General features: G+C 45.1%; 1 protein-coding gene across 1 annotated transcript in view; it reads right to left on the minus strand.

Annotated features, from left to right (window-relative positions):
- Positions 1–4,537, minus strand: part of LOC134488840 (vomeronasal type-2 receptor 26-like) — a 110,841-nt gene extending 106,304 nt beyond the window's left edge. The window contains exons 1-2 of the mRNA XM_063291174.1: positions 4,268–4,537; positions 3,410–3,610 (exon numbers count right to left, since the gene is read on the minus strand). Coding sequence (XP_063147244.1) covers positions 3,410–3,610; positions 4,268–4,537 — 471 coding nt within the window. The remainder of the gene's footprint in view (positions 1–3,409; positions 3,611–4,267) is intronic.
- Positions 4,538–12,820: the final 8,283 nt, after the last annotated feature.

Consider the following 12,820-nt stretch of genomic DNA (forward strand, 5'->3'; position numbering starts at 1 on the left):
AAGGCCCCAGGCAGATTCCTGGCCAGGAAAGCCACCGTAAAGCAGACGGCAGCCAGGAAGCCCATGTAGCCAAGGGCAATGTAAAACATGACAAGTGAGCCTTCATTGCATTTCAGGATGATCTCTCCAGACTGGGAATGCATATCAGAATCAGGGAATGGGGGGAATGTTCCCAACCAGGTACTACAAATGACAACTTGGACAGCAGAGCAAGAAAGGATGATGGAGTTGGCCAAGCTCTTCCCCAGCCACCTCTGCACTTTATTCCCTGGTTTTGTGGCCAAGAAGACCAACACCACGGTGACTGTTTTGGCCAAGACTGCAGAAATGGCAGCTGAGAAGATGATGCTGAAGGCTGTTTGTCGCAGAAGGCAGGTTGGTTTCGTTGGACTGCCAATGAACAGGAAGGAGGTTAAGAAGGCAAGCAGGAGGGAAGCAAGGAGGACATAAGAGATGTCCCGGTTGTTGGCTTTGACGATTGGTGTTTCCAGGAATTTAAGGAAGGTTCCCAAGACAAAGACTGTAGTTATAGACAGGAAGAAGGCAATGGAAGCCAAGATGATTCCCATATTTTCCTGATAAGAAAGATAATTTTTAGTCTTGGGAATACAGTGAACATGATTGGTGTTTGGGTGTTGATCTTCTGGACATTTGGTGCATTTTTCTGCATCTGAAAAGAGCAAGCATAAAATCTCCCATTAAGCATGTCCTTTAATCAAATGCATTGCTTGGGTGAAATTGCTTAGGATGTGAATGACTGTGGCTGGATCAAGTCAACATGCTTCTTCATTTCTCTACAGCTCGGAGTTCTTAATTTTACACATTTTTTTTCATGTTGCTATTTCATCAATGAACCTGGAGAGAAGGGAGGGAGGGAGGGAGGGAGGAAGGTCCACCATATACCATTCCACTGTTGATAATTAAGGTCCAGCCTTTTATCAATGCTTCAGGGGAGCAGTGAGACCCTGCCTACAATGGAATTAAGTACAGGCATACGACCCCTTAGTACAGCTTGTGTCATCAGAAGTGGGGAAATACTACTTTTTCCATGGACCAAGAAATGTTAGGTGGAGCTGACCTTCAGGATGAGTTGAATATGGGTTGAGGACATCCTGTATTTTGTACAAACAACAAGAGGGCCAACTTCCCCCTGATTTTTCCCCCTCCTCCCCTCCTCCATTCAGTAGTTAATCCATCATTTGAAAGGTCCCTTTACTTCATCTGGTCTAAACCCCTGTTCAGTAAAGGGACTGAAAACTGGGAGTGCTGTAAGCTGGCTCGTGAATATAGCAAGGGAGACTTGAACGTGGAAGAGGCCTAGAGAGAGGTCTCTGGGCTCTGAAAGGATCGAAGACAGTTCCCTGCTTTTCTAGCTTCTCAGAAATCTGAAGCCATGAATTTTTGCTGCCCACAGAAGTGGTTCCATCCAGAGTTGGACAGTTGCAAGAATACCTGATCCTCTTCTAAGATCCAATGAATGCCCTGATACCCTGGAAATTATCACTGTTCAGAGAAAAGGGTTAAAGAGCAAAATGAAACATGAAGCATGTTTGTGCAAGATAAAGAGCAATGCCCAGTCCTCATTATTCCAGTATCTTTTAAAATCCTATCCCAGTTTATGCTCCAAGGTTATTCCTTAGTTACTACTATGACATAGATTATACAAATAATAACAATATGAATATTTAAAAATCCAAGTTGAGAAATGCCTGTCAAATTTCCATTCATAGCAAATGGCTTCCCAAAAGTCTCTCCGTTTCCTCTGGTTCACTCACCTTCCTGGGTGGAGATGGTTCCTTCTGGACAAGGAAGACAGTCATAGCAGCACATGGGCCTCCCCTCCTGAGCCACCTTCCTGAATCCGGGAGGACAGCTTTCCACACACCGGGAAGGAGGGAGGGTCTAAGGAGAGAGAGGAAAATATCCAACAAATGAATCATGATTTTTTGTCCAGGAACAGGTAAAAAGGGGAAGAGTTTTTGGATCACTTGTCATAAAGACTGATGGGAGCAGGAGGGTCCCCTATCCAGGGGGAAAAACACATGCATAGTTTAGAGGCTTTGAACTTTCCTTTGAAGAAACTCAGAGAAGACCCTCCCTGATTTTGGGGTTTATCTCTGAGGGTTTCCCACGGCCTTTCAGCTTGGCAGGATTTTCTGTCTAGTAGAGTAGAGCAATAAACACTAGAGACTCAAGCTACCATCTCAGTGTGGTTCTTCACTCTAAGATAGGACATCACTAGTTCAAGGCCCATCTTTGCTAAATAAAAAAAAATGAGCTCATCAAATGATATGGCTGAATGTCACTTCCCTCTTAGCTCCTAATTTTCTATAGACCTCAATTTTTAGTTTAGAGTCTCAATTTTCATATTAAATTACACAAGAGAAGGTTGGATGGATTCTTTGCTTTAGTGAAATGAATCACATTGCCCCATGGCTTAAATCTAAATCCCTTTATAGTGGACTAATATATACTTTATTTGCTTTTGAGATATATGGCCTCCAATCTTATAGTCCATAACTCTGGACATCTCTGTACAGATAGTCCTCAGTTAACAATGATAACTATAACTAAAATTTCTATTGCTAAGCAATGTGATTGTAAAGTGTGATGTCACAAGACCACAGTGTTTAGCTATGGCAGTTCTGACAGTCCACAGTTAACATCATTAACCAAGGATCACACAGGTCATTAAGTGAGGACCTTATATCTTTGCGATGTCTGACTTCCTGTCGGCTTCTCTTTGACTTTGCTTCTGGGAAGCCAGCAGGAAAGGACGTAAATCAGGTTCATATGACTGCAACAGTCAGAACCTCAAGGACCAGTCATAATTACCGGACATTCAACACTGCTGCAAATTTGAATGTCACTGAACTAGTGGTCGTTAAACGAGGATCACCTGTAATGCTATGCAAGAATGACTTTGGAAGATGGGAGGAAGAGCTACAGATGGGAAAAGCAGCATGTAAAAGATGTCTCAGCCTGCAGAAGAGGGAATGGCATGGGAAACATTTCAGAAGGGGCCCTCTCTAGTTTTCCGGAGAGTAAAAGGAAATGAGTGGAGAAATACTGTCAGTCCTGCAAGACTTGGTTAATGTAACCTTACAATAAAGATAGAGCTAGTACTCCTGGGTGTGCTTTTTGCCTGGACTACCTTGCAGGGCTAACAATCTCACAGCAACAGTAAAAACAACTAAAACCACTATCTGGGCAGGGGGGAGGGAAGAGCAACTCTGTTCAACTTTACTTCAATAATTAAGGATGTGCTCCATTTTAGATACCTGGAGATCTAACCAAAGAAAATCTTCCCTCTCTAAGTGAACCTTGGTGACCTACTCACTCCATGGCCAAGGATTGAAACCCTGTTGGCAAAAGGTTCAGGAAGAGTGAAGTGAAGACTTTTTCCCACCTGGTTCAGCTTCACCATTTCTGCAGTAGCATTCTGGTGGATCATAAATTTGAAATCCAGGGATTGTTCTCTTTTTAGACTCCCAAATTTCACTCTACTAACGGACTTATCGGTAGAATACACCCAGCGTACAATGTCCAGGTCCGCTACCAGCTGTCCATGCTCATCCAAATACACCCCTTTGGTGGAATTATTGTAAAACTGAGGATTTTGAAAGAAGGAATGAAGCTGGAATGGAAGAGAATATAGGAATGCTTAGACAGGACTGGCAAAGTTCTATGGCAAGACTGCTTCAGTTGTGCTCAGAGTGAACTGAAGGTTTTTCCCTGAACACCCAAAATGAAGGTTTCAAGAGAATTTCCAAGTTCTTCTGCAGAGAATCTATAAACACTTCAATTGTGACATCTATCGACTTACAGTTTTATTACCCTCAACAACAACAACTAACACCCTGAAATGGGGCCGAGAGAAGCTTAGACAGGCTTTCAGGATCCTGTTCTTAGACCCCTTTTCAATAAAGGGGCAGTCCGGGAACCCCTGCAGGGTCCAGGTCTTGCCTCTCCTCCCTCGAGGGGCTGACACCAAGCGCTCCACGTTTCTCTCTCTCCCAACTCAGGCTGAAAGAAAGCCAAGCAGGGATATTTTGACAGTGAAGAGATGAAAATATTTTATTGGAATAGCAAGTTGAAAGGAGAGTAAGTCATCAAACCGGGTAAAGCAGTGAAGGGAATGCAAAACAGTGAGAGAGGGAAAGTTGGAATAAAATGCATATTTTTGTGCTAAGAATAAATTAATGTGTTGGAATAGCTGTTCAGCACTTAGAACTGAGAAATTTATGCCCAACGGCTGGAGAGATACCTGCCAGGCCTTCAAGTGTGGGGCTCCAGTGTTCTTGCCAACTTTGTTCCTTGTCCTCTTGGATCTGGCTAAAGAGGCTGCATGTAAGGCTCGTGACACAGCCCAGACGGTGCTGGAAATGAAATAGTTGTCAAGAGCCAGGATCTGATTGATCTCCTCCTGGGGAAGAGCCTCCCGTTCTTCCCTCTCTCTGCACCGTCTCCAGCCTTTCACACAAAAAGCATCCTTGGTGTAGGAGCAGATAAAAGATTTCTGTGAAAGACTTTGCATGGCAGAAAAAGAATACTGAGAGAAATCAGGTTTTGTTGTTTGGTCTGTTTTCATGAGAAAGGAAAAAACGTTATGGATGCTTATCACAGAAAATATTATTTTCAGATATGAGGATAACTCCCACAGGACTGTTGTTATCAGGACTTTTCCTGTACCAGGTTCCTTAATGTATAAAAGTATGTTATGTATAATCACCATCCCTGTTAAAAGTGAATCAGCCTCTGCACCAATAAGAAAGACATTCACTTGTCTCCAGTTTTGGTATGGCTCAGGATCTATCACCAGTTTCTCCATAACTGTGGAAAAAGTTTGTGATAAAACTGGACAAATGCCATTCCTTATCAGCAGGGGAGGCAGCATCCTCATGAACCTCTGCCCGTGGTCAGTGTCTGGAGCCAGCAGACCAACCAAGGTCCACCTGAAATGGAGCAGCAGCTTGACTATTCCTGGGTACTGGACTCCTTCAGCAGGGAACATTGGGTAAAAGAAGGGAAACTCAGTTTTATCACTCAGAATCTGGGAAACAAAACCATAATTGATCTGAAAAGAAAGAAAGAAAGATGGCACTTTACTTGATACCACTAGCATTGCAATTTTAAGACACGAATTCTGGCTCTAATGAAAGGATAGGGCCACTCCTTGCAATGAAGTCTTCTCTACTCACTCAGTGTTCCACACATTGCTTCTCTCCTCATTTGCTTCTTGAGGAGGAAATGTCCCTCCATCCAGCAACTAGCAGGTCCCTGAATCTGGACTGAGGCCATGGTGGAGGGATTCCCTCCCAAAGGATAATCCGAATGATCATTCTTAAGGCCTATCATCTCCCTGGTGCTTTTTATTTACAACTGAAGAGCTTCAGTTGAAAGGTGCATGACTAAGAGATGTCTTTGAGGCAAAGACACACCTGTGGGGTTTTGTAGGTGCCCAACATGGTTGAAATCTGGATGGAGATGCCAGTCTCAGCCCCTTCGAGAACGGCCACTGTGTTTCGCTGCCTTCCACAGCTGTAGTTGGGAACATTGGCCTCCCCATCTGGAAGCAGGTCCAGCAGAGCATCCGAAGTCATTTGTGCACTGAAATAGTTTTCATAGATATTGTAACCCAGGGTGATGTTGGGTAAGAGGCGGGTGTCCTGGTTGATCTCCTGGATGGCAAAAAGGAAAGAGAGCATTTTCCAGTATTCTGGAATTTTTGTCCTGGAAGTATAAAGACATTAGAGAATTTTATTAATTTATTTATTTTTACAATAATACTTCTAACTTATTGTAGCCCAAGAGTTCCTCTGAATGGATTACAGTATTCCTAAATAAATATTAACATGTTCACTCTCACATACATAGACATACATACAATTAGCAGCTGTGATTGCTAAAAAAGCCAGTATGTTATCAATTTCTGGACATGTTTTGATTTTGAAGTCCTTTCAGTGGAAACGTACCTTACATTGAAATCCATTTACATTTAGGGTACCTGGCATGAATTCAAAATGGGGCTCATAGACTTTTAGAAATTCAGTGACTAAATACAACCTGCTCTGTTATTCCTGAATATTATCAGTGAATGTTGGTCCAGAAAAAAGAATGTGGAGGTTGTTTCATTTCCAACACAGGGAAAAACATACAGCATTCCTGCTTTTTTCTGTCCATCTTGACCACTTAATGGGACATGGGAGGAGTAGAAAGGGGCAACCACCCTGACTTCTTTGTCCACAATCTATTTCTGCTCAGAGGATTTCAAGGAAATTGAGGTGGGAATGAAAGATCGCAAAAGTAGGAGATCAAGAGGGCGATGACTCACAAGACAGGAGGATAGCTGTAAGGCAGTGCAGGAAGCTTGACTTACGTGGATAATTGACTTGAGGGAATTGTGTGGAATCTTAATGGTTGAAAGGTAGTCCTGGTTGCAGAGATTATGCCCCCAATGCAAAGCTCTCCTGGCCTGTAATGATTCTGTAGGTCCACCTCATCCCTCTTCAGAGGCAGGAGGCATTTGGCTTTGAGCCTCCCCCAGACTGCCTGGGGCCAGAGAAGCAGCAGAAGCAGCAACATCACTCGTGTTCTTGACTGAGCCTCCAGCCCTATATCGGCTTTCAACAAAGATCACAAGGAAAAGGTGGAAGAAAGCAGAGCCCTCTTCTGAGACATCAGCTTCAGGGGCTTTGCTTAGCCAGACAATAAAGTCTTGCTGAGACCTCACATCTCAAGGAGAGGGGACTAAACGCAGCCCCTGACTGCCCTAAAAGACCCCCCAGGTCCTCTCTGTCTCCAGACCCATTTATGCACCCGTGTCTTTCCAATGCCATGACCTCACCCAACAAAGCTTTTGTGTGGTATTGAGGTCAAAACATGTTATCGATGTCTTGCTGTCAAATCTGTTGAAAGTGTACAGAAAAATCTCTGGAGATTTAGCACCAAGAGACCAAATCAATTACTCTGTTTTGCATTATGACAAGGAGGAGAGACACCCCCTGTCTGAACTCCGAATGAGTCAACCGGCAGCTGCGCAGGCTTTGAGTGAGCGCGAGAGGAATACTTTGGCCCAGACCTCTCTAAGGAAGTCTCGCCATCCAGTCCAGTAGCAGGAGAAAAAGTTTCCCTGGATCTGAACAGTCACCCACCAATTTCCCTGATCTTGATTCGTGGTGGGCTTTGGCTTGATTTGTCAAGTTCGCCAAGCATCTGCTGAGATGGGTGGCTGCTCTTCCTCTGAATGCAGACAAATATGGGAACCATCTTCCTTCTCATTTATTTATTTTTTTACTTCTTATGCTTTACCAAACCCCAGTAATGTCCTGAGAAAGAGGACTTTTATTCATTATTGTGGTCAATAGTTTGGCTTCAGGTTTTCCTATTTGGTTATTCCTGTCTTTTAGAACTATTGTTCTGTATTAGTTTTTCTTTGCTTGTGAAGATGGGACTAAACCATAAAGTAATTTGTGCGGAAAGATGACACTAGTCAGGAGAAAGAGGAGGGGAGGGGGAGGGGAGGGGGAGGAGAGAGGAGGAGAGGGGATTTCAGCCACCCCATTGCTATGGTCAGATCACACCCTGAACCAGTTGCAACTGAGCACTGCTCACAATCTCCAAGGGGCAGCGGGAAGGATTCAGTTAGTCTTACTCAGGCATCTGATGGAACCAGACTTTCTGACAGGCGGTTCAGCTCAGTGCCTGGTAAAGAGGAGGAAAGAAGTGCACTGGGTTCCATTGCCCACAAGTGGACCCTTTCCAGTTGGCCGCTTGGTTTCCTGAGGCCCTGAAGGAAATGAAGCACCAAAAATGATGCCTGGAGAATTGACGGGGAAGACCAAGAAGCAAATCCAACCTAGCATGGTCAGCTGATGTTCAATCTTACACCAGGGTGATAAGGGAGTGAATCAGACTCACTTTTCCTTCTTTACTGCATTGGTGGGCTGTTGTCCAACAGCCTTCTTTCAGATGACAAACGCCCTATTAGCCATTGCAGAGATCCTATGCCTGGCGGCTGTGATCAGTTTCCATTGTGCTTTGCCAAGAAAGTCACTCAGATTCACCCAGGTCTTGATTATTCATAGACTTTTTGAGGGCAATTAAGGCATCACCTCACAGTATTATGTTGGGCTCCATTTGGCCCGTGACCTCTGAGGAAGTGGATTGGGGCTGTCTAGATTGTCCTCTGCCACATGCAGGTGGAGCCTTGTGAGGAGCACTTACATTAACCACTTCCTCCGATGAAATTGATAATGCCGTTCTGCCTGTGGGATTGCACTCAGCAGCCCTGACGGAGGTGATGGTGTGCCCCCTTCCGAAGAGGCCATCTCTGGATCCTCTGGTCCTACAGCTATCTGTCTCCAAAAACTTCCCCTTCAAAGGAAGGTTGTCGGACAGTGGTGGTGGATTCATTATGCAGCATCCTCAAAGACACACATTTTCTGAATCCTTTTCCATCTAGATTCAGGTCTGGATTGGGACTGAGAGAGCTTTGTTCACTCTCCTGGATGACTTCTGCAGGGACCTGGATGGGGGCTGAGTGTTTCTTCTGCTCCTTTTAGACCCTTCAGCAGCTTTTGATACTGTTGACCACAGTATCTGACTATCTGGGTTGGAGATAGGATATGTTGTCTTGCAATGGTTCTCTTCCTTCTCAATGGACAGTTCCAGTGTGCTGTGGTTGGGGATGAGGAGCTGGCCTGTTAGCTTCCGAGGTATAGATGCCTCATGGGTCAGTCCTCCTTCTTCTGCATTTGACACACATAGGAGACCATAAGGGGAGTCTATCGGAATGTGTGGGATGCATTAAACTCTATGCAGCCACTCTGGTCTATAAGGGAGAGGCTCTCAATATCTTATGATGGTTCCTGGGGGCTGTAAGGGTCTGGATGGGAGAGAAGAAATTGTTGTTGTTGTTGTTGTTGTTGTTATTTATTGAAGAGATTTATATGGCCACCCAACTCACTTATGGTGACTAAAAATGGCTTACAAAAATAAAACCCCAAATAAAAAGTACACTACAACCCCACTGCCCTGGCGGCAACAATACATTCAAACAAGGCAATTGATGGGCTCCATTTCTTCAGGTCCTTTGGGAAGAGGATTAAGGTCGGGACCAATCATATCTCTGCAGGGATGATTTTCCAAAGGGGAGGGAGCCACCATAGAAAAAGCCCTTCTCAATCCCACTAGATGGAACTCCTTAATGGGGGCACCCATTACATAACCCACTTCCCTGATCTGGTGGGTCAGGTAGATGTCACTGGGAAAAATGGTCCTGCAAATAACCTGACCCCAAGCCCTGTAGAGCTGTCAAGGTGATAACCAGCACCTTGAACTACACCTGGAAGCAAATCTGCAACCAATGCAGCTCCCACAAGAGAGGGGACACATGTGCAAATCTGATCTTGCACAAAACTATGTGGACCACCACATTTTGAGCCAACTGAAGCTTCTGAATATTTTTCAAGGGCAGCCCCATGTAGAGCGCATTACAGTAGTCAAGATGGGAGGTGACTAGGGTGTGGGTGATTGTGAGCAGGGCCTGTTGGTCCAGAAAAGTGTATAAATGGCACACAACTGGTAGTTGTGCAATGGTCCTCCTGGCCACAACTGCCACCTGCTCCTTGAGCAGAAGTCACAAGAGAACCCCCGAATTACACACTGGGTCTTTCTGGGGTAGTGCAACTCCATCCAAAACCAAAGCTGGCAATTCTCCATGAACCAAAGAGCCCCAAACCCAGAGCCATTCTGTCCTGCCAGGGTTCAGCTTCAACCCGTTGCTCCCCTTCCAGACCTTAACAGCCTCCAGGTGCCCTGAAAGGGAGGTCATATCATTGCTTAGCTCACCTTGGGCTGAGACATATAGTTGGGTATATTGATCATATCTCACCCCTTGGCTGCAGATGATCTTACCCAGCAGCTTCATGTAGATGTCAAACCTAAGAGGAGAAAGTACCAAACCCTGCAAAACCCTGCAGAGCAGAAGCCAAGGGCCTGACCTCTCCCTCCCTATCAACAATGACTGGGAATGGCCACAGAGGAAGAGTCTGAACCAGGACAGCACAGTGCCCCCACTTCCAACCTGCGAAGCTGCTCCAGAAGGATATTGGACACTTGGAGGGTGGGAGTGGGGGCACTGTGCCAATGGTATTGAAGGCCACTGAGAGGCCCAATTGAGTGTGGATGGATTCTGTGCTCCACTCCTCTTTCCGCCTGACATCTTGAAAAGGCACAAGCAATGCCATTTCAGTCCCATAGCCAGGCCCGAACCACAGCTGAAAAAGGTCCAGATAATCCATTTCATCCCGGAACCTCTGGATCTGTAGCACAAACACCTTCTCAATAACCTTCCCCAAAAAGGAAAAATTGCAGACAGGATGGAAGTTATCCAACAGGGTGGAAGCTAGTGATGGCCTCTCAAGAAGGGGGTGGACCACAGCCTCCTTAAAAAGTTGGGGCACCACCCCCTCCTCCAGAGAAGCCTTAATCACCACTAGAACCCATCCACATGTCACCCCACCCCCAGAAGCTTTCACAAGCCAGAAGGGACATGGATTGAAAATACAAGTGGTGTCGCTCACACTCCCTAGGATGCTGTCCATTTCCTAAGAGCAAACCACCCCCAGATAACAGGGGAAGAGCCTGCCTCAGGAATCTCCACTGGACCAAATTTTCTAGTAATCACCTTGTTCATTTCTAGGTGCGCACAGACCCACTGCTTGATTACCATTCCCTGGATTGTCCCAGGTATTGAGGTCAAGCTGATTGGTCTGTAGTTTCCTGGATCCACTTTTCCCCCCTTTTTAAAGATTGGAACCACATCAGCTGTTTTCCAGTGCTCTGGCAGTTCCCCTCTGCTCAAGGAGCTCTCAAAGATTTCAGTCAGTGGTTCCGAGATGACATCCGGCAGCTCCTTCAGTCCCCTGGTAAGTAAACCATCCTGTCCAGGAGACTTGAACTTGTCTGAAGCAGCTGGGTCTTCTCTTTCCAGCCCCTTAGCAATTCTGACCTGCATTCCTCTTCTGTCTCCCACGGTGCTCCCTTTGACAGATTGTACTGTTTTTTTTTTTTCCTTCTGTGTAAAGACAGATGCCAAAATGGAGTTAGGCAGTTCCACCTTCTCCCTGCTGCCTGTCACCTTCTTGCCATCTTCTCCCAATAACAGACCAACCACTTCCTTGACTTTTCTCTTGCTCCTTACATATCAAAAGAAAAAAAAATGTTGTTGTTGTTTTTCTGCTAGTATTCTGCTCTAGTTATAAGCCTTTCTTTCCATTTTTATACTTGTCCTTTTTGTCGCTCAGCTTGTCAGAGAGCTCTTTCTGCAGCCATGCTGGTCTCATCAGGTGCCTCTTGTCTTTTTCTTTCTTTCTTTCTTTCTTTCTTTCTTTCTTTCTTTCTTTCTTTCTTTCTTTCTTTCTTTCTTTCTTTCTTTCTCTATTGTTTATTTCTTTCTTCTTTCTTTCTCTATTTTCTTTATTTGGGCCTTTCTTGTCTCATTTTCTACCATTTTCCAAGCATCCTGAACTGATCTCCCCTCTCCGATTTCTGTCCATGGAATCCTTCCTATTCATCCTCCCAGTTTCAATGATCTTTCTCAATCAACTTTTTCTCTCTGTGAAGGCACAACAGAGGGATGTTCACTTTCCACTTTGATTTTTGATACTTGCTTAGGAGACTGAGACCAAATTATACCTGGTGTTTGGTGTAACTGATCTGAATATCAACTGGTGTTATATCATGATGATATTTTGGCTCTGATGCATGTGAGGGAAATTGGGGCAAAAACAGAATGCCCTCTTAAGACCCTGTCTAGGTCAGAATGGTTGCCAGTGGGAAAAGATTGGTTCATTGATACCCTGCAAATCATTGTTGTACATGTTCTCATTATTTATTTATTCATTTATGGATTGATATGGCTGTCCATTTCAAACTATGCGTCTCTGGGTTGTGTTCAATGACCAAAATAATAAATGGTTAATACATAATAGCAAAACACATTACAACCTGCTAAGCAACAGAATGACAAACAGATGCCTATAGCTATCCACACCACTGCATTCGTGACCAAGAGAAGATTCTAGGTGGTCTTCAAGAGTAATCCCATACAGAGCATGTTGGAGTAATCCAATAAGGAGGGAATGAAGTCATGAGTGACTGTCAGCCAGTTCCCAGGATCCAAAATTGGCACAACTGGTGCACAAGACAGAGCTGTGCAATGGCTACCACTGCTGCCACTTGATCCTCAAGCAGGAGCTGTGATCCAGGGGGATCTCCAGAATGTACACAGAAGGCAAGCAAGGCAGTGCAACCCTGCCCAGATTCAAAGATGATTCCCACAGTGGGTTCATCTGGATGCTACAGGGGAGAGGGTGGAGTGCTGAGGCAGCCTGCAAAGCATGGGCCTCTGACTAGATAGCTCCCCCACCAATGGGAAGTGGCCATGGAGGATGGAGGAGAACCACTGTGAAACACTCCTCCCCATCTCCAACCCTCTGAGCTGGTCCAGTAGGATACCATGGTTGACGGTATGAAAGGCTAGCAAGAGATCAAGAAGGGCAAGGAGGAACACACTACACCCAGTCTGAGCCTGCCAGAGGTCATCAACAAGCATGACAAAGGTTTCCCAATACTTTCACTTCAAGCTACAAAATAAGAATTATCCCTGCTTGGCATAGCCCACCCCCCACCCTCAACTGTATCTTAGCCAGAACCAAGGCTTTCTAGGCCTGCCCTGTAGGTGTGGGTGTGAACAGCCACACACCAACATGAATTTATTTGGTACGGATTTCTTTGGCTATATTCATAGGGTTAG

Source organism: Candoia aspera, chromosome 2 (genome assembly GCF_035149785.1).
Source record: "Candoia aspera isolate rCanAsp1 chromosome 2, rCanAsp1.hap2, whole genome shotgun sequence".
In the NCBI taxonomy this organism is placed as follows: Eukaryota; Metazoa; Chordata; class Lepidosauria; order Squamata; family Boidae; genus Candoia; species Candoia aspera.